This window comes from Corvus brachyrhynchos, unplaced genomic scaffold (genome assembly GCF_000691975.1).
Source record: "Corvus brachyrhynchos isolate BGI_N302 unplaced genomic scaffold, ASM69197v1 scaffold79, whole genome shotgun sequence".
In the NCBI taxonomy this organism is placed as follows: Eukaryota; Metazoa; Chordata; class Aves; order Passeriformes; family Corvidae; genus Corvus; species Corvus brachyrhynchos.
In genome coordinates, this window is record NW_008240023.1 from 1,637,305 (window position 1) to 1,657,275 (window position 19,971).

General features: G+C 45.1%; 1 protein-coding gene and 1 long non-coding RNA gene across 4 annotated transcripts in view; one reads left to right on the plus strand and one right to left on the minus strand.

Moving 5' to 3' along the window:
* The window catches only part of LOC108448936, a 70,027-nt gene that overhangs the window by 26,688 nt on the left and 23,368 nt on the right, over nucleotides 1-19,971 (plus strand). The gene's annotated exons all lie outside the window — the stretch shown is intronic.
* Nucleotides 1-19,971, minus strand: part of IQCA1 (IQ motif containing with AAA domain 1) — a 92,604-nt gene that overhangs the window by 19,500 nt on the left and 53,133 nt on the right. For both annotated transcript variants that reach the window (XM_017743429.1, XM_008640714.2), the window contains 5 exons: nucleotides 14,681-14,787; nucleotides 14,371-14,466; nucleotides 8,005-8,066; nucleotides 4,981-5,063; nucleotides 2,471-2,578 (listed from right to left, as the gene is read on the minus strand). In XM_017743429.1, coding sequence (XP_017598918.1) covers nucleotides 2,471-2,578; nucleotides 4,981-5,063; nucleotides 8,005-8,066; nucleotides 14,371-14,466; nucleotides 14,681-14,787 — 456 coding nt within the window. The remainder of the gene's footprint in view (nucleotides 1-2,470; nucleotides 2,579-4,980; nucleotides 5,064-8,004; nucleotides 8,067-14,370; nucleotides 14,467-14,680; nucleotides 14,788-19,971) is intronic.

A 19,971-nucleotide genomic window follows, 5' to 3' on the forward strand; every position in this document is an offset into this window, starting at 1 on the left:
ACAGATTTAGGTGGTTGATGAGGATGGAACTTGTCTTCCCTGCAGCTGTCACCACATGAACTGGGGATGGGTGAATCTCCAGAGGTGGAAGTAGCAGGAAATGTCAGATGCTTTATCTGTGCCCACTGGGAGTCCAAGCTCACTTTGCTTGGACGCCTGAAGATGTCCTGTGTCAATAGTGGTGGTGCTTACACCTATTTGAAAATCTGTGTGAGCATCCACTACATCTGGAGGTCTCTCAGACTGGTGTCCATCAGATTGTGAGGGGGAAACTGGCCCCAAACGTGATGGGCTGCAGAGGGAGCCTTTGCCTTAGCCTGGAGAAGCCCTCTGGGTTAATGGGGACTGCTGGCATTTAGAACAAATCCAATCAGGGTGGTTATCTGTGTCCTGATGGTTTAACATCCCAAATAAATGACAGTGAACCGAGCACAGAGACGAATGCCATTATTCCAGCACAGTGCAGGGTGTAGGAAGTTGTCAGCCACCCAGGCTTTATTAATATTTGGTCATTCCATACCAATCCATTACTATTCCACAAAGATTTATTGGGAGGGGAGCAGCAGACTCCTCTGTGTTAAGGATGAAGTATAGCTTCTACTATTCTTTCTCCTTTCAGCTGCTTATAATTTTCTTAATGCCATTTAAGCTGGGGCTTTCCTTGCCATCAGGTGGCTATTTTGAGAAAAACCTTCACTTCTATGATACACAATTATCTCATGATGAACTAGTTTGGAGACCAATTAAGTGAAATGTCATCCATAACGTATCACCCCAAAGGTGAAACCATTCCTGTGCCCTTTTTTTTGGCTCATGTAATATCTTTTGTTACTCAAAGGCACTTTTCAAGCTGCTCTTGCAAATACCTTTTGTTTGTTTAACTAGTCCAGGATCTCCTCTCCCTAGAATTTTTGGGTTCTCTTGATTACAGGGTGTCTCAGGGCTTGATTTCCCTAGATTAGATGGTGTTAAAACACAGCTTTGGAGGAGTTTTGGGATATGTGAAATACATTGTGCAGACAGGGATAACTGCTGAGCCCTCTCAGCTGATTGCAGTCAGACCTTCAGTCAGCCCTTGAGGGCTCACCCCAAACCAGCTGAAGGTGTTCCAGGTGGGAAGAGCCCCATCCAGGTGATGCCTGAAGAGGCCACCTAAAAACAGAGGCTAGACAAGAATAAGGGAATAAAAGAGGTATTTATTTGAAGGGCCTTCAGAGGTACCCCCTGGGGGCCAGGGGCTACTGCCGAGAGGGACCCCAAGATGGACGACAGGTCACGAGTTCTTCACACTTTTGTGTAAGTTTGGTTCATTTGCATAGCAGGGTTAATTCTCCAATTAAAGCTTCAGTTAATGATGTCATTTCCCCAAGCCTGCCCCCCCTTTAGAAGCTTTTGGTTTATACTTTTGGGCCTAGGACAGTCTGGGTGTCCTTGGAGAGCAGGCCTGGAGAGGCTTTGTTATGTCTGCCTGGCATGAGAGAGCAGAAGTCAACAGGCTACAAGAAACTTCAGAGTCACACACCAGGCAGTGCAGGATTTGAAAAATAGAAAAGTTAAAACCTAAGGCATCACAGGTTGAAGAGAGAATAACCTGAGCACTGGCCTTTGGAAGGAGGGCAAAGCAGAAGTTCTGTGTCAGCTTTGCTCTGTTTTCCAGGATGGGAGGCAGGCAGATGTTGGTGATTTTGCCCTCTAAAGGGGATGAGCGGACACTGACACAGGCTGGGGGAGGACATGCCTAGTTAAAATCTCCCTGAGATCCAGTCAGGAATGAAAAAGGATGCAAGTGAAGTATTGAGGCTGAAAAACCCAGTCAGAAGCGGAAAGGGACACAAACGAGGTTTTGAGTGAAGGCCCCTGAGACAGGCACTTCTTGCAATCACTGGAGTTTGGCATAATGCCATTCCCAAGTAAAATATGGGATAGATTTTCCATTAAAAGCAAACAACCTGACCCAGCAGAGCCTTGCTAGATATTGGCTAAGCCTGGCATTAAAACTGCAAGGGCATTTCCAAGTGTTCTCTGCGAGGTACAAAATGTATCCAGACGAATTCCTTAAACGATTGCGTTGTGCTGCGCTGAGGAACATCAGCCAGCTTGTAAAAGGTAAATTGCAACCTTAGCCCTTCCCTTAACTTGATTAATTCTGATCACTGGAGCTTGTTTCAGCTATTATCTTTCCCCAGTGGTTCCCTTGCGGTGCTGCCAGTCACAAGCTGTTGCCATGCAAACGGAGATGGGCTGGCGAGGCGAGACCTGCCCGTGGCATCATCTTTCCTGCGCTCTTAAAATGATCCAGCCTTCACTCCGAAGGCTTCATTGACAAACAGCTAGACTGCAAAATGCTTCGGATTACGACTAATCAGGCCCTGTCAAAGCCAGGAAAATGCATGTTTCTGACAGCAGGCAAAGCCCCCCCCCCCCAGCCAGGATGTGTTTTGCCCTCTGGGAATTGCTGGTGTGCTCTTACCCAAGGGCAGTATTCCATAGAGCGCCACGAGCTGTCTCACTTCTGGGATCGAGGGCATGGGCTGGGCACCTGCCTGGAGAGGGATGTTCCTCAGACAGTCGTAGTAGCCTGTGAGGAGGAAGCAGGAGCTCAATAAATGTGACACTGCTGTTGTAAAGAGCGCAAGTCAGGGAATGAGGAGCTGCCACAGAACAGGGATGTAACACATAACCCAGCAAAGCCAGGCTCAGGGACTCAAGCTGGGCAATATTCTGGTGGAATGTGGCCCTGAGAAAGGTGAACTGCAAAGGAAAATTTAAACTGAACAGGCTGTGGAAGTTGTTCAGCAGAGAGCAGTCGGTTTCAAGTAACCTTTTAAAGAAACTTTGTGGAGAAGAATCATTAGCAGCACCATAAATCACGCTGCTGGCAAAGGATTCCTGGATTTGGGATTTTGCAGGGCTAGAATCCCAGTGAACCATGCGCTCTCAGAAGGATTTCAAAAAGGGGAAAAAGCTATTTTAACAAGCTTTTCCCTGGCTGGGTCCTATCTCAGCTCCTTGCTGGCTGTGTTAGACGTGTAAGCATGTCACCTCATTTGGTGGGGCTCTCTGCTTTGCAGTTCACCTCTTTTTTCCCCCTCTTTTGTTCAAAAAAACCTCCACAAAACAACCCAAGAAAACTAAAAAAAAATCTCTGATGTGAACTGAAACGATTTAATCTTGCCTTGGCTCTGGTTACAGAGCTGTAATCACATTGCTTGCCCTGTCAAAGTCCATATCCAAGACATGCTGGAGAACAAAGATCCAGGAGGATGGGCCACAAGCAGGAAAACCAGTTGTGATGTAGTCAGGGATTATTTTTAGCATAAATTACACGTCATTGTGGTGATTATTATTGAAAAATAATAATATATTATGTTTTACTGGAGATAAAAAGGCAGAGGGCAAGAGGCCTCTGGAGCAGAGGTAAATTAGCAGTGGTTAAGAAAGTGGAGGTGTAATTTGGGGGCAAAAAGGCAGACAAGCCCTGATGCAACTGCCCCCTCCTCTCTCAAGAATAAAATTCATTTCAGGTTTTATCTTTTATTTAAGGAGAAATCAAAAGAACGGGATAGGAATTAATCTTCACAGATTTAATTAGAAGGCATCAAAGGGTTTAATTGCAACTGCACATAAATCACAGTGGATATTCTCTGACTAATTTAGATAAGGTCACCAAGAAAATTAGTTCAGTGATGTCAGTTTGTCATAGAGGGGGGACATTTCAGTGCCTTTACTGGCTGTGTAGCACAGTTCCACTCTTTGTCCTTTCCCCAGGAACTGGAATTGACCTTCCTTAGGCTTCAGCCCTGGAAGGCTGAGCAGATGGGGACTTCTTTCTCTGCAGGCTTTGGGCCCTTCAAGAGAGGCTTTTCTGGCTTTAAAAAAATGGTTGGAGATGTGCTGTTTTAAAAGCATTTTTGGTGGGGGAATGTTTGTTGGACAAAAGTGACCTTGATGGGCTGGGAGAACAAAGGAAGAATGGAAATCTTCCTTTACTTCATGGTCTTTAATGAGCATGAAATGGATGGGATACTTGTTTATTCAGGGAATTAACAGCTCTTCAGAGGAATGGGCAGAGGCTCTGGAGGCTGAACTGGTACTTCTAAGAGTTGATATAAATATGGCATTTGGAGGTGGTAGAAGAGAATCTGGCTTTTCTGTCATGGACTTGTACTATCAGCCTGTGGCACTGCTGCTTCTGGATGGCTGCAAATTCAAACCATGGCCTTTGAAACTACTGAATCTTGGGGTTTTTTTTGGCTGTTAAGCTGCTGTGATTTCACTGTGTGCCACCAAATATTCCTGGAGATGGTGTCAGACCACTCTGCAGTCTGAAAATGTGGGGTTTGGGGTTTTTTACCCTTTTTTCTGTGTAGAGCATAGATAAGCAGGTCTGGCTGCAGTTGCTGGTAACGGAAACCAGACAAGAGGAGTGTGAAATGCAGAACTAGGCAGAGACACATCTTACCCAAATGAAGGGCCAGATATGCCTCAAAGCACTGCTCAGAGTTCATGGGCAGTCAGGGAGGTGCAGGGGAGGGGTTGAGCCCCTTCTCTGCTCAAGGAACAAAAGGTGGAGGCACAATTTTTGCTGTTCTCTGGGAAATGTTCTGCGTGGATTATGACCCCTGCTCTGTTAGACTTGCACTGTCTTGCCACTGCCTGGCAAGGGCTCCTTAAAGGATGTTCTGGTTCCACCTCAGAGTGCTTGTGACACCCAGAACCATTCAAGGCTTCCAGGTGTTGGTGCCTGGAGTTAAACACCAGCTCTGCAAACAGGTCCTGGGTTCAGGAGCAGAAGTGAAAGGCCCTGAGCACCCTGCAGAAACAGACTTGATTTGCATACCTGGCTTTAGATATTCAAATTCCTGAAAGTGCAGCAACTCTTGAACTCAGTCTTGACTGGAAACAGGGGTCAATGAAGGTGGAATGGCTGCAGGTTTGGTTAAATCAAACACCACATTAGCTGTAAAAGGGGTACTTTACCAATGTAGTCAGAGAGATTCACATTCTTGACTTTGATGAGCAATCCTGCTTCTGTAAGTTCCTGGTACAGGGAATCAATGGTCCTGCAGGCAAGAGACATCACTCAGAAATTTGTCAGGAAAAGCTCAGTCCTCTCAGAACTGAGCCAGCCTGAGAGTTATTTATGTTTGCCCAGCTTTATAAATGCACTTTGTGGCTCGGAGGTAGCGGTGATTAGTGCCATCAGTGTGAAATCAATAAGCCCAGTTCTCTGTGTTGTGGTGAGGAATCTCTTTCACTCCCTCCCACGCTGTGTCCCCCTCTCCTGCTGACTCCATTTACCCATTTCCAGGTGATGCCAGATCAGTTATGACTTGTGTAATGGACTCGTTCATTAATATCAATTACTGGGAAATTATTTTTAAATTACACAATAATGGCAATCCTAACACTACTATACCTATTCACTTAGCTCTCCAATTAGTACTAATTCATTAATTCTTCTTGGAATTTATTGTGTTGGCAGTAGACAGCCTCATCTCCCTGGGAACACACTGGGAATGCCTCGCTCAGATCCACCACCTGCAGTGTTGTGGTCACGCTGGCCAAAGTGGGGTTGGGGCAAAAACATTCTGTGGAAGTGTTGTCCCATCCCTGGCAGTGCCCAAGGCCAGGCTGGACATTGGGGCTTGGAGCAGCCTGGGATAGTGGAAGGGGTGCCTGTCCAGGGCAGGGGGTGGCACTGGATGAGCTTTAAGGGTGTCTCTTCCAACCCAAACCATTCTGGGATTCCATGAAATGGGCAAAACTTCCCCAGAGGAAGTTTCTCCCTGTCTCCATTAGTGGCTGGAAGTAGCTCCCAATAATGAAGGAGTTAAAATGCTTAAATTTGTGTGTACTTTTCCATCAGTGTGGATCTTCTCCACTCTCTCTTTTGGAGTTCTAAGTATTAATTTCAGTGACACTTTTGGCACTTGGTTCTATAGATTGACACTGCTTCAAGGATGACATAAACAGAATAAACCTTTCGGAATTTCTTGGTGTACTGACAGCATAAACAATATTGATTTTTAATCTTTTTCGATCTCTCAGTGGTTTTGTACATTTCTCACATTCTTTCCCCTCAATTATTCTTTCTCACCTGTCTTAATTAGGATGTCCTGGTCTGGCTACAATAAACCTGCAGGTATAATTTGAGGTCTGCAGCCTTTTTTCCATTTCAGCTGAGGAGTTTTATGTTTATGCAGTCTTAGTGGCACAATTAATGTAGGAGTAGCAATAAGCAAATCCAAAATTTAATGCACCTTCAACAAGGTTGATTTTGCTGCTCTGACTCTTGCTTTCATCCTCAGTGGTTTTATGTTGAGAATGCATCATTAGACAGGCAGAAGATGGAATGGGACTAACCTGGCAGCTCTGCTGGGAGCAGGACTTCTACTTTTCCTGGTTTATTATTTTTACTGTGCCAGTTAAATGATGCATGTCCTGAGCCTCCTCCAAGGGAGTGTGATGTGACCGGTCTTTGTTGACTGGAGCTCCCTGTGCCCCCTCCACTGGGCCAAAATGGAGATGAAATCTGAGTTATTCATCCCTTCTCTGGGTTATTCCTGAAATGCTCAGCGGGGAAGAGCAAAGCATGGAGCCAAAGTGCCAGATAAAAAGTCAGCTACTAAAAAGCTCGTGTTTTCAGCTGGCTGCATGTAAAGTTTATATATAAAGAAGCAGGTATGTATAAGAGTAGTTTTAAAAGCAGGGAAATATGTGCATCCTTATTAGACTTTGGCACTGTTCTTTAGGAGATGTTATGCTCTGTTATAATCCATGAGACATGGATTTTAAATATTTGCTTGGAGGGGGGAGGAGGTTTTTTTATATTTTAAAGCAGGTAAGGAGATCTTTGGCTGATCGTGTGGTGCCAGTGATGCCTTAGGTTTTAACTTTCCTATTTTGCAAATCCAGCCCTGCCTGGTGTGTGACTCTGAAGTTTCTTGTAGCCTGTTAATTTCTGCTCTCTCATGCCAGGCAGACATAACAAAGCCTCTCCAGGCCTGCTCTCCAAGGACACCCAGACTGTCCTAGGCCCAAAAGTATAAACCAAAAGCTTCTAAAGGGGGGGCAAGCTTGGGGAAATGACATCATTAACTGAAGCTTTAATTGGAGAATTAACCCTGCTATGCAAATGAACCAAACTTACACAAAAGTGTGAAGAACTCATGACCTGTTGTCCATCTTGGGGTCCCTCTTGGCAGCAGCCCCTGGCCCCCAGGGGGTACCTTTGAAGGCCTTTCAAATAAATACCTCTTTTATTCCCTTACTCCTGTCTAGTCTCTGTGTCTAGGAGGCCTCTTAAGGCATCACCAGCACCCAAATGATGGAGTCCAGGTCTTGCTGTTCTTGCACAAAAGGGTTTTTGGTGTGAATCCCACTGGTGGTGCTTGTGGTTGTGCTGTTCTCCAGCCCTGCTCCTGGATCAGCTGGTCCCTGTGGTGACATCTCTGTGTAGGTGTCTGTGTTGTGTGCACAGGTGAAAAATGGCCAGATTATCAGGGAACACATCTCTTCCATTGAAAATGGCAGCTCAGGAGGAGAAATCCTCTCTGATCCTCCAAATAAAATAAGGGTGCTTCAAAGAGCAAGGGTCTGCCAGAAATGGCCAGGTCTGCCAGGACTCGTACTGGTCCATCAGACTGATTTATGACATGTACACCACAGCTCAGCCATGAAGGGGGATTTAAAGAGTGCAGGGGCCTGTCTGCAGCATCCCTTATCAGGCTCCAGCTGGGATGGAAAATCTGACAGTAAACAAACCAGCCAGGTGCTTCTGCACCTGCAGAGAAGGGGGAAAGAGGTGCATGGGGCCAATATCCTGCTGCAATGCTGCACGTGCTTAGCTCTGCAAACTGGAATTAACCTGCCTGGAGGTGATGGGGCTGGTCCTGGTGGTGTGTGGTAGCAGAATGGGGATTTTCATTTGTTTTTGTTGGTGAAGATGAGGAGAACCGAGGTTGATGCTGGAGATCTGATGCAGAGAGGTTCTCTCTTTACCTGTCAGGAGTATGATCTCTCTCCAGCTCGGGTATCCTTCTCTTCCCGGGTGCCTTGTTTCCCTGAGGACCACAAAACCAGGCAGTAATTAGTGACTTTAGCACAGATAAATATTTTTGAATGTACTGAAGCAAAGTGAGGGCTGGAACAGCCAATGTTTCAGTGTTTGAAAGTAGCCCAAAGGGAAAAACCAGATTCTTAACCAGCAGTGCCCCTGCTTCCAGTGAGGCTACGTAGGAAAGCATCCCAGGGCCATTTTGCTCCAAGGGAAAAAGCTCCTCTCCTTCCTTTTGGTTGCATATTAGACAATTATTTTTTACTGGCACAAGCTTCACTGGGCAGTGGTGAGTCCCCAACCCTGGAGGGATTTAAAAGCTTTGTGGCTGTGGCACTTGGGGACACGGTTTAGTGGTGGCCTTGGCAGTGCAGGTTCAAGGGTTGGACTCAATGATCTCAGAGACCTTTTCCAATTGTATGATTCTTATTCTCTGACTTTTCTGGAGCACAATTCTGTGGGTGAGGGGGGATATGGCCCTTGCCCAAGAAGGAAGCAGGAAGGAAAAGGGTGTGGGGTCCAAGTAGCTGCTCCAGAGACTGTTCATGCTTTCTTATTTTTAATATCTATATATTGAAGTAAAATATATAAGGAGCTTCCCTGAGGGGAAAAGCTCCTGAGACTGGCTATTCTCCTAACCACTGGACATCCTTCTCCTTCCTAATGCATCAAGGAAGAAGCTGGGAGAGGTCAGAAAAACACAACCTGCTCTTTTCATATTTTCACCACACTTTCACCACGGAAAGATTTCGACTCGTGCGCCTCATTTCTTTACGTATTGCAAAAAAACTCATGGCAAACATAAATAAGGAAGATGTGACTCGGGCTTGTCAAGCCCCTCCATTAATTACAGCTCAGGAGCCATAAATATGGTCAGGGATAATTAGTAGTGTGGAGAGGGCATCATTAATCCACGTTAGTGCCCACCACTGGTGTCTGAGCTCCCGTCCTGCAAAGCATTTCAGGATTGCTTCAGCGGAACTGTTTACTCAGAAACCTTGGTGCACCAGGGGATTTCTCCAACAGCTTAAATTTAAGCACGTGCTTAAATGCTTAGTTGAACAAGACAGCTTATTCTTTCCAAAAGTTTATGTTCGCTTTCCTGGGAATACAGTCATTTACTTTGCTTTTTTTACAATAGTGAATACTTCTGCAGAGCTCTGGAAGCTGCGTTGTTGAGTTAAAAAATCCTATCTAGTTATCTGGAAAATGCTGGGCTTTTTCACAGAAATAGATCAGCAGCCTTCAGGAATACATCAATTTTAGGTTTTCAAGGACAGGCACAACATAAATAACCTGTGGTGCAATCACCTGTTACTGTTTATGATGCCACAAAGATAATCCAGATGAAAATGCAGCCTAAACTCAGCACTGTATGGATCAGCTAAGTGGGAAAAGGGGATGTTCTTAAGTCTTGGGTTAGGATAATACAAACAACGCTGTATCTGCAGAGCTACACTTCGGGTTTTGTTACGTAAATAAGTTTGGCAGCAAATATTCATCAGAATGTGCCAGTGGGATTTTGTTTTGAAGAAAAGGAATGGGAAGAAGAAAGCATCTACCATGCTGTTTTAACAACTGAGGAAATATTGAGGCTGTCACTGGTTTATTTTTGCTGTTCCTCCTGTTTTGTCTTTTTAACGTCTCTTCCAACAGGCCAGAAATTACATATATTGGGGTCCAACTGGGAAGAAAAGCTTGTTTCAACCTATGTAAAGACACTAAGCATATGTTGAATTTATTGGCCAACTGGTAGTGTCCTCAAGGCAGCTTCACCAATAAAGTAACTCCAGAGCAAAACAAAAATGAACTGTGCGGAGGAAAAATGTGTTTTCCTAATTAACAACAGCATTTGTGGGGAATTTGGCACAGGCTGAGATGCGATAAGGGCAAATACGAATTGTAGACAATGGCTTGCCTCCAAAATGTCTTACTGGGAACAGCTTTTATTTAGCAAATGATAATGTTTAATGAATGTGAACACGCTCAGCATTTATAATGGAAATCTCCTTGCTCCTCTCTGAGATCTCAGTCGAGCTTCTGTGTAGCCATCCTTTGGTGATTTTGTGCTTTGAGAACTCCCAAGGAGTGAGCTGGGACACAGGGCTGTCTCCTGTGCCCAGCAGGGTGCCTTCTCTTGCTGTGTGGGCTCAGCAAAATGGTTTGGGTAGCTTCAGAGGTTGGAACAGACCAAGAACCTGATTTCAGACCAAATCCCAGAGCACTGTGTGCTGCTGGAATGGCACCAGGAGGGAGAGGGTATCCAAATGTCTCACTGAGGGAAATTGTTGAAACTGGAGGATCTGTGTCACCCTTTGGCTATGATCTCACAAGTCCTGGCTGCAGTTGCAGCCACCAAGGGCCATGGAATCATGGAATGGCCAGTTTGGAAGTTTATCCAGTTCCAGCTCCTTGCCATGGGCAGGGACACCTTCCACTATCCCAGGCTCTGCTCCAAGTCCCATCCAGCCTGGCCTTGGACACTCGCAGGGATGGGGCAGCCACAGCTTCTCTTGGAAATCCACTCCAGGCCCTCCCCACCCTCACAGGGAGCAATTCCTTCCCAAATCCCATCCAAACCTCCTCTCAGTTGGAAGCTGTTCCCCCTTGTCCCTGCATTCTGTTGTAACAAGTCCCTCTCTGTGATTCTTGTTGGCTCCCCGGGGGAAAATCAACAAGAGGAAAGTGCTCCCATGGTTTAAGGGAAACCAGCAGCGGCTGATGCAGTTTTTTACTGGATTCCTTGGATCATGTGAGATGCTGAAGATGGGAGGCTGAGCAAGGGCAGATTTGGGCATGGCTTGAGGAGTCTTTTCTGGCAGTGCTGAGATAAAACAAGCAGCTTCTGACACTTGTACTGAAAAAGTCCTTAGACGAAGATGTTCCCAGTGATGAATAAACTCTTGGTGAGTGAGGGGCTCTGATCTGCAATCCCTGTTGGATTTAGGCACAGCATCCAAAGAGGTTACAGCTCCCACAGCTGGCTCAGAGCCTGCAGCAGGTACAGGAAATCCAACAGGGCCTGGCAATCACAGCCCTCAAACCCAGCCTCTCCTCTGTTCTCACCCAGCTTCTCTTCTGCTCTCGTTCTCGAGGGCTTTGTGCTTTTCAGTAGTTTTGTCAGAGCCATTTGTGGTTTTTCTTTGCTTCTGCCCGGCTTCACCAAAAAGGCATCTCCAAAGTTTTGTTGAGGCCTATTCCAGAAGCAGGTTTTACACACCTAGGTTCTCATGTCCCCCTTTCCTGGGTTTTCTGTGTCTCTCTCTTTTTTATTTTTTTTTCCCCTGAATTCTGGCCATGCCTTTGTGTGTCTGTGTGGGTGTGTTCATTCCCAAAGCATTGCTTTACCTGCAGTGAGCATCAGAAAGAAATCCTTGGGGGAGCAGAGCAGGAAAAGCAGCACAATGGGCTTCACAGACAGCACCCTGATAAGCTCTTAAATGTAACTTCCAGGTCAGTGACTGCCACATTCCTCACTCAGAGGCCATCTTCTTTCCAGCCTGTCCTTTCACAGTGCTCCCAGTCCCAGCTTGGTGATCCCTGGCTGAGCAGGGGATGAGCTGCCACTGTGCAAAGAGAAGGGAAATGCACTTTGCAGCAGAGCTGACCCCCATTCCTCTGTTTCTGTCGTATCCTCATCCCCTCTCCTGTGACAGTCACCAGACCAGGAGCTATCTGGGGGAATGGGAGATTCCAGGAATCCAGCAAAGTGTGCTTCTTAAACAGGACACTCTGCTCTATCCCCTGTCAGTGCTGGGCCATAAAGGTGGGGCAGTCTGTGGGTGTGGGAAGCTTCCAGCTTGGAAAGAGGCACAGGATCTGTGACTCCAGTAAGAGCAGTGTGGTTTATTGAGTATTGGGTGCAATCTAATTAGTTTGGGTATTTCCAGACAAGTCTGCTGCTCTGGAGACCCACTTGGCATGAGAAGAACAGTTTTTTCACCCAGGTTCATTCTTTCACAAAGCTGGCAAATGGGATTCTTATCTTCAGGAGTTCTAAGAGCAGCTCTTGGTAGGGTTAAGTGTCAGCTTTTAGCAGTAAGTGGTATTTGAAGGTTTGGGAATCAGTGATAAAGTCTTTATGGAAGTAAAGGAGTGGCTCTGGGTATGCCTGGAGCTGTTACATATTGGGGTTTTTTTAATCTTAAGAGCTGAGATGTCTGGAACACTGACTGGAAGGGAGAAATTTCCCTTTAGAGTTCAATTCCAAAATGTCCTCGCTGTATCCCCACAAAAGGGACTTTCAAACTCAGATTGGTTCCTGTGGGTCAGGCAGATTTTGGGTTTTAATATGGATTTGACAGAAACTTCCTGAGTTGTGAACTACTCATCTTAAGGCTTGGAAAGGCACAGAACACCCACCTCTGGTAGGGACTATACCCTGACAAAGAGAGCAGAAGAAACCCCTCCTTAAAACAGAGGGAATGGCCAAACGTGGCATCAGGAATTTGGGATGACAGTCCCTGGACACAAAATTCCACCTGTAACACTTCTCTTAAAGAAATTACCCTTTCAGTGCCCGCTGCCAGAGTGCAGGAAAAGGTGTGATTTCTCTGAAGAATGCTGAATATCCCAATTTTTTTTTTGGCAGGGGGATGTTTCACATGGTACTCCAGACATGCTCCTGGCTACAACAGGGACCTGAAACAACCACCTGTTATTTCATGCTGCACAGCTGAGGGGGAGACATATGGGACTTAGGATGTGGCTTGAAAAATGAGAGGTTTTTTTGCCGAATAAATAAATTAACGAGCTATTTCCAAACCTTTCCAGCTCACATTATTCTTATTATCTAGAGCAGGTTATCCTAAAGCAGATCTGCAGTCTGTGTGCACAGGTATGTGCTGGCTTGGTTTATGACTGAGATATTTATGCAAATACTAATTGGAAAAGGCTTTTGCCAATGCTGAATGGACAATTTAAGTGGCTTTGCACAGGGAGGATGTGTTTTGGCTAACACTGCATCTTTCCTTCCATTCCCCACTCCTCAGATAGAACTGTTTTGGCTTGGGTGGGGTGTTTTGAGATGAAATCTGTAAGGAATTTGTTTTATCTAATTAGTTCTTCTTTCCCTGCCTCATTCTCTCAGGCTACTGGCACAACTTGGGAAAATAAAAGTTAAATAACCTCCTTCCACCCTAAGGTATTCAAACCCTACACTGAAGGGAAAAAACCCAAGCCAGCCCCTAACATAAAGCTCTGTAATTCCAGTGGGACATTTTGGAGCAGGGCACTGTCCAGCTGATCTAAATGTGTCTGCCCATGAAAACTTGGGGATGATTGTTGCAATATTTTGTCTGTATATCTTAAGCCCCCCCTATTTTTGAAACAGATTTAGGAATCCATTTGGGATCAGCTTTCAGAGCTGCCCCAGTCTTTTCTTATTTGAGTGTCCCTGCACGTTTGTCAGGTGAAAGAGCATTTTTAAAGATAATTTGAGTAGAAGTAGAGCAACAGCAAGTATTTGCTTGCTAAAAAGGTATTACAGAAATGAAATACAGCATGAGATTAGGGTTGGCTATTTGCCCTGAGGGTTTTAAGTGGATCTGCTGATTGAGTGGTGGGGTGTAAGCTTTGAGTTATTTTGCACTGACATGATCTCTAATTTAAATGCTTGGGCAAGGAGTTTAGAGAACCACAAGCTGTGGAATTCTTCATACGATAATGCTGTAAAACGAGATGTGAACATGACATGTGCTGTGTTGGGGGGGGGGTAAACCTATTCTTTATGCCTAAATAAACTTGGCTTAATTGCAAATTCCCAAAGCCTTCAATAGGATGTAGTAACCTAATGTGGCTGTGTGTGATCTATGTGGTGTTACAGACAAATGAAAGGTTACATCAAAACCTTCCAAGGGAATTTTTTTTGGTGTACAGTCTTGAAACATAATAACCAGCCTTTATTTGGGAGGGGAACAGTCAGCAGCTGGAAAACTTAGTGGCCTCCAGATCCCTGTTTTCCTTGGAAAACTATTAATCTGAACTGGTCACCTTAAAGAGAGGGATTGCTTCCATTTTGCTGTTTGACTGCATCCAGGGATTTCAGGAGGGTGAAAATCTGAAATACCTCATAGTGATTTATCTCTGGAATAGCTCAACTTGTCCTAAGCAATATTTATAAAAAGTTAAAGGGAGTTAAGGGAGAAGGCCCTGAAAATAGCCACAGGTGAAGAGATTTTTCAGATGTTTCTGACTTGAGATTCAGGAAATGTTTAGGGTTGATATTTGTACTTGAGGTTTGCACTGACCGCCACTGTCCCTGCGCAGGGAATTGAGACTGCCCCTCCCTTCTGCCACCTTGCTGCTCTTACCTTTTCACCTTTCCCAGCTTTACTCTGTCTGGCACCTGTCTCTCCATCCACAGCCTGTTTGAGTTTCAGCAGTTTCTCTTGCATCACTTCATCGACCTGCTCAAGACAAACACAGCTGAATCTTCCTCAGTTTTCTCTTCTGTCACTTCACCCCAGACAATTGTTCAGCTGAACGAGTGTGAAAGCAAAGAACAGGTAGTAGGGACTCTGGAAGGAGGGAAGGTCTGTGCCAGGGCCAGTTCTTACAGCTGGAGAAAAATATACACAGGTAATGCACATGATTAGTGTCCTCTTGCTATTGTATGCACACCTGCACTCTGATCTCGTCCTCCACTTCTTCCCGTTCCCCTTCTTTGATCAGCTCCGGGTCGTGATCCTGGAGAAAATCCGATCTGTTATCTCTGTTCTCCCAAAAGACTGTTATCCAAAAGAAAGAAAAAAAGGGGAAAAAGTTACAGAAGCCATTGTTTTCTCCAACTGCTTCTGGAGGCAAAAGAAAGGGTAGTTGTAGGCAGGCTTTATTAAATTATGAGCTGTATGAAAGTAGCAGGCTCTGGGGACCCTTACCACGTTCAGAGCCCTGTTGCATTAGGATCTGTAGATCTTGAGGTTAGGGGATTTCTTCTTTTGCCTCGGGTTGCAAAAGGGTATCAGAATTCAGGAGGATAATGGGATAGTGAGGTTGTCATTTGGAGGCTGTAAAGCTGAAAGCCTGGAGTGTTCTCAATCTCCAAGAGCCCTGTCCCGTGCCCGATGCTGGCATCATTTTATTCTGTTCAACAGCACAGTGCTTACATCTTTTCCATGAAGAAGGCACAGGGATGGATGGCTCCTGCCCTGAAGGATGTGTTCTCCATGAGTGTCACTTGGCTGGCATGACACAGGCTTGGGGACCAAAGGAAGGGGGTTAATTCACACCACAAAGTTCCCTGCTCTCCCCGTGACTCACTTAAAGCTGCTGCACTCTGGTGAGTTGGCCTTGGTCGTCATTCCCAGGAGGCTGAAATACGGGGAATAGGGGCACTGGAATAGGAATAAAACCAGCACTGAGCTGGGGAAGTGGGAGAGAGGGAGGGGACAGCGGGTGTGACACAGCAATAGCCTGCAGCTGGCCCACAAGGGATGCACGGCCACACAGAGGCTTCCCTTTAGGGCATTTTAAGCTCGATGCAGAAATTTGAAGGCAGTTAAGCCCAAAAGAGACAAGAGCCACCTGATCCAGCCCCTCTGTTTCAAAGTACTGTGCAAAGGAGAAGTAATAAAAAGACCTAACACCCAGCCACAGCAAATTTGTGAAACTGGTGATGAAAAAAAGCTCTTTATGATAAAGTACCTAATGATCCTGAGGTGCAGCTCGTTATTTTTGTTGAGGCAAAGTGCAATTTGCTCTTTAGAAAGAAAACTAAATGAAGTCTGACGAGCTTGGTGCATATCTGAGCTCTCTGCTATTAGCAAAGTGCCTCATTTTAATGGAAACACCTCCTTTTTTCCTACACTTCTCGAGCTAATTTGAAGGAAGACAATTCGTATCTCGCATTTCAAGCCCCGATAGTATCTTCCAAAATGACAGCTAATCTCCAGCTGGATGTGCCAATTCAATTTCCAGATGATGTGAAATGACAGTTTTCCACTTTAAGATGTTGGCTCTTCTATGAAGCTGTTTTGTACCAGATATTCTCCCCTGTACCCCTGGCCTGCTGAAGGCACCGTACAAATTCAGAAAGGTTTTAGCATCTAAGTTTTTGCTTATCCAAGACTGGCTGCTCTTTCAATCCACAACAATTTTTCAGGGCCCAATTCCATGCAGAGGATTTGTAGTTTTACACAAGAGGGAATAGTTCTTGCAGGTGAGTGGTCGTAATTTCACCACTGAAAATGGTGGGGGACGGAGGAGGATGGGGATGTTTTGGTAATGGAAGAAACTCCAAAGTCCAGACATTTAATTTCTTTAAATTACTTGTGGGTCATCAGAGGCCATGACAGATGTCATGTAATATTTCAGGAGGAGAAACTGATTTGCCCAAGGTAGCTCCTCCAGCCTGGAATTCCAGCCTTGGGGAAAGGGGACGTTGCATAGGAGTTATGTGAATTTTTAAACACTTTCCTGACTGGGTCAACAGGTTGCAAGTGCTGTGTTTTCACAGGAGTACAAGGCTTTAGATATTTATTTTTCATAGAGGGATCCATAGACTTTTCTGTTCTGTTTTGTTCATAATTGTTTGTTGTCATTGTGTAGATTGATTAGTGGTTAATACCCACTGCAGGCAAACCAGGGAGAGTCCCCCCAGACTCTGATATTACCTGGCAGTGAGTTATCTGAGTGCTATATTAACCACTGGCTTAGAGGTGCCTCATTTTAGTGGAGAGATCAATAACTCATAGGTGTTAGATGCTCTGTTATTCTTTTATAGATCAACAAAATGTTTCAAAGTTAATTTTAAAGGGGGGTCAGGAGGCTAAGGATGTTATGTTTTCACTGGCTGGTCAGGGGAGCCTGGTATTTCCTTCCAGGCAGGGTCAGCCAGCTCCAGGAGCTATTTCTGTGCCTGTGTGTATGCAGTGAAATTCATGTCACCTTTTCTAAAATAGTGCATGCTTATTTTGGGATTATTTTATATGCACAGCTAGCTCAGGGCTCAAAGGCAGCCCAGACCACTCCTGAATCAGCATCCCAGCTCTGCAGGCTGTAGGGAACGCCAGTATCCCTGAAATTCAGAGAACAGCTTGTGACTAATAATTGCAATATATTTATTTGAAGCATGAAGCTTCTCTTGAAATGGCCACTTCGAACCTCCTGGCACAAGGATTTGAATCTTTTGAAGGTTGGTTAAAAATATGCAATATCACCACACCCTAAAAGGAGTATTTGGACACACCACGGAGCGTTTGAACACAAATATCCTCTGTGACACTGAGCAAGTCATAAATATCAACTGGTCCTCTGTGGAATGGGGGAAACAGCACATTGCTGCCTCACACTGCAAAAATACACCCCAGGAAGGGGGAGGTAATGCTCAGCCTTACATCTGCCCCACATAAACTCTGGCTATTCCAGTGTGAGAGGAGATGTCACACAGAGTGGCTGCTTCCAACCACATCATTTAAAAGAAGTGTTTTGGAGCTCAGCAAGTGTGGTTTAGCAACTAGAAAAACTGCCAGGTACGGTTCTGGGAGGAGAAAAGGCTTCATGAATTCCAGTGAAGTTTAGGCAGCCAGCTCTAGCTTGGTAGAGGAGTTAAAACCACAAAGTGAAAAGTTTGTGACTGAAATGTTTAGGTTTTTGTCCAAATGGATCTATATTTTAAAAAAATATTTAAGTAAAACTAGGAGTAAAGCACCAGTTTCAGGGGATGGGATCACTTTCTTAGCATTAAGCGTTGGGGGGTGTGACAAAACAAAGATGTTTGTGTTTTTGGGCAGCTGTCATTTAGGTAAACTTTGGACACAGTTATAAGGGGCTTTGAATTCCTCCTGATACAAACATTTCTGAATCAAGCTCTGTTATTTCAGTCATCTTTTCAAGATTTCTGCACTAATCAATCTGAACTTCTGTGCAAATGCTGATAGCAAATGACCTATTTCTGCCTAACAATAGGAAAAAAGTTCTCAGTGTGGAAAGAGCAAACTCAAACCTATTTCTTCCTGCATAATTCTGCTACTGAGATGAAAGCAGCCTAAAATTAAAAATACGAGAGACTGCTTGCATTGTTCTGGTCAGATGTTGTTGTGGATTTGATTCTGATGGCCAAATGGTTAGACTAAAAATAAAGTAATTTTGGACAACCCCCTGGTAGTTTTGTGTTAGTGCCCTGCAATACAAAGCCCAAAGTGCTTGTGAACGAGGCAGGGGATTGTGCTGCAAGGAGGAATTAACAGCTGTTTGTTAAAAATTAAGTGTGGTGTCAAACAGACCTGGTCCACCAGGAAAAAAAAACCCACCTGAAGTTTAACTGCACAGCCCTAGACTCTTGCTGTGCCTAAGACAGAACTCCAGGTATTCTTTGAAGCCTGCAAGAGAGCTTTTCCACTCCCAGGGTTTCTGGTTGTGCTCTGTGCAGCAAAGGGCTCCTTCTCATGTTCCTTCAGAGCTGGGGAGTAGCTGTCAGCTCTGGCAGGATGGGCTGGAGATGTGTGGGTGTTTAAGTGGGAAATGGGAATCCCAGAGGCACTCATGCTGTGTGAATAAGCCCCCAAAGTTCTGTATTTGCAGGGCTCAGAGCAGGGATCCTGCTGGGAACGGCGGTGCTGGTGTTCAGGTACAGTTTGGGTGACAAATCCCCCATCCCCTCGTAAACCCCCTGCCTTATTACACGAGGTGGTTGTGAAATTTGGGAGTCTCCATGCCTATCAAAGGAACCTGTTGACCCCTGTGGTGTTTTTACTCCTCACTCTGGTATCCACTGCTGTGCTGAGGTTACAGCCAAGCATGTTTGCTCCAAGGCAAACCCCTCCTGCCTCCCTTTTGCTGCTTCCACGCTGCTCCTTCCCAGCTCTGGGGACTTGCTGGGTGGGAACCCCACTCTTGCCATGGCTGGTTTTGAGTTCCAGGTGCCATTTCATCCTTGGCCAGCTATGGAAAGAAGTATGGATGGATTTGATCCTTATCTAAAGCTCCTGCTGCCTTCAGCGGGGTTCTGACGTGGTATTTGACACTAGATGGGATGAAAAGCTCCTTTTCTAGCCAGAAAGCTGCTCTATGATTTATAATGTGTAAGAAAATCCTAATTGTTACAAGTCAGAGGTCAGGCCAAACTACTGATGCACATTTAGCAAGTTGTTCACTTCTTTCTCTCCAGCCAGCTCAAATCAGGCAGAAAACTTGACGCCAGTAATTTGTCAGCAGGAGGGAATAATGGAGACTTTTCATACGAGGAATTTCAGCAAGGCACTCATTCTGAAGAGTGGAGAGCAGAAAAGATATTTTTCCACATTGTATCAGAACAGAATCTGCAGAGATCCAGCAAAAATAACCCCCTTTCCACTTCAGACAAGGGCATGACTTTCATGCCAGCTTCCAGGTGATTGCTAAGTCACTTGTGAATCAGGCTGAGCACTGAACACAAGTGTTGAAGAGATAAACAGAAGTATCAAGAGCAGAGGAGAGGATAGAGGAGATTTGGAAAAGAACAAAATGTCCCTTCATGGTTTTTATTAAGAAATCCCTGCTTTTGGGGATTTTTGCTGTCTCCAGGTGGAAAACCAGCCAGGCCCCTTGCTGAAAGTCCCAGTTATGTTTTAATTTCTCACACTTGGCATGAAGCAAGTACATTCAAACATATAATCAAAAATAATTTGAGTGGCTGTGGACGCTGTGAAGGAATCCATGGACTCTTTCCACGAGTTCTCCCTCTTGGAGGAGACAGGACAGGGGAAACGTTAGTGCTGAAACTCGATGTACAGTATCGTGCCTTTGAATTCTTGGCTATTCTGATGTCGTTTTTGTTGCCCTCAGAAAATCAAAAAATGCCTTTTTTATATGTATTGAAGCACTTTACTTTGTGTTTGTTCACTTTCACCCACAGAAATGTCCCTTCCTGCATGATTAGCTCAATGGTTTTGACAGATTCCTAGGAATCTGAGAGGCTCCCTTCCTAAATACCA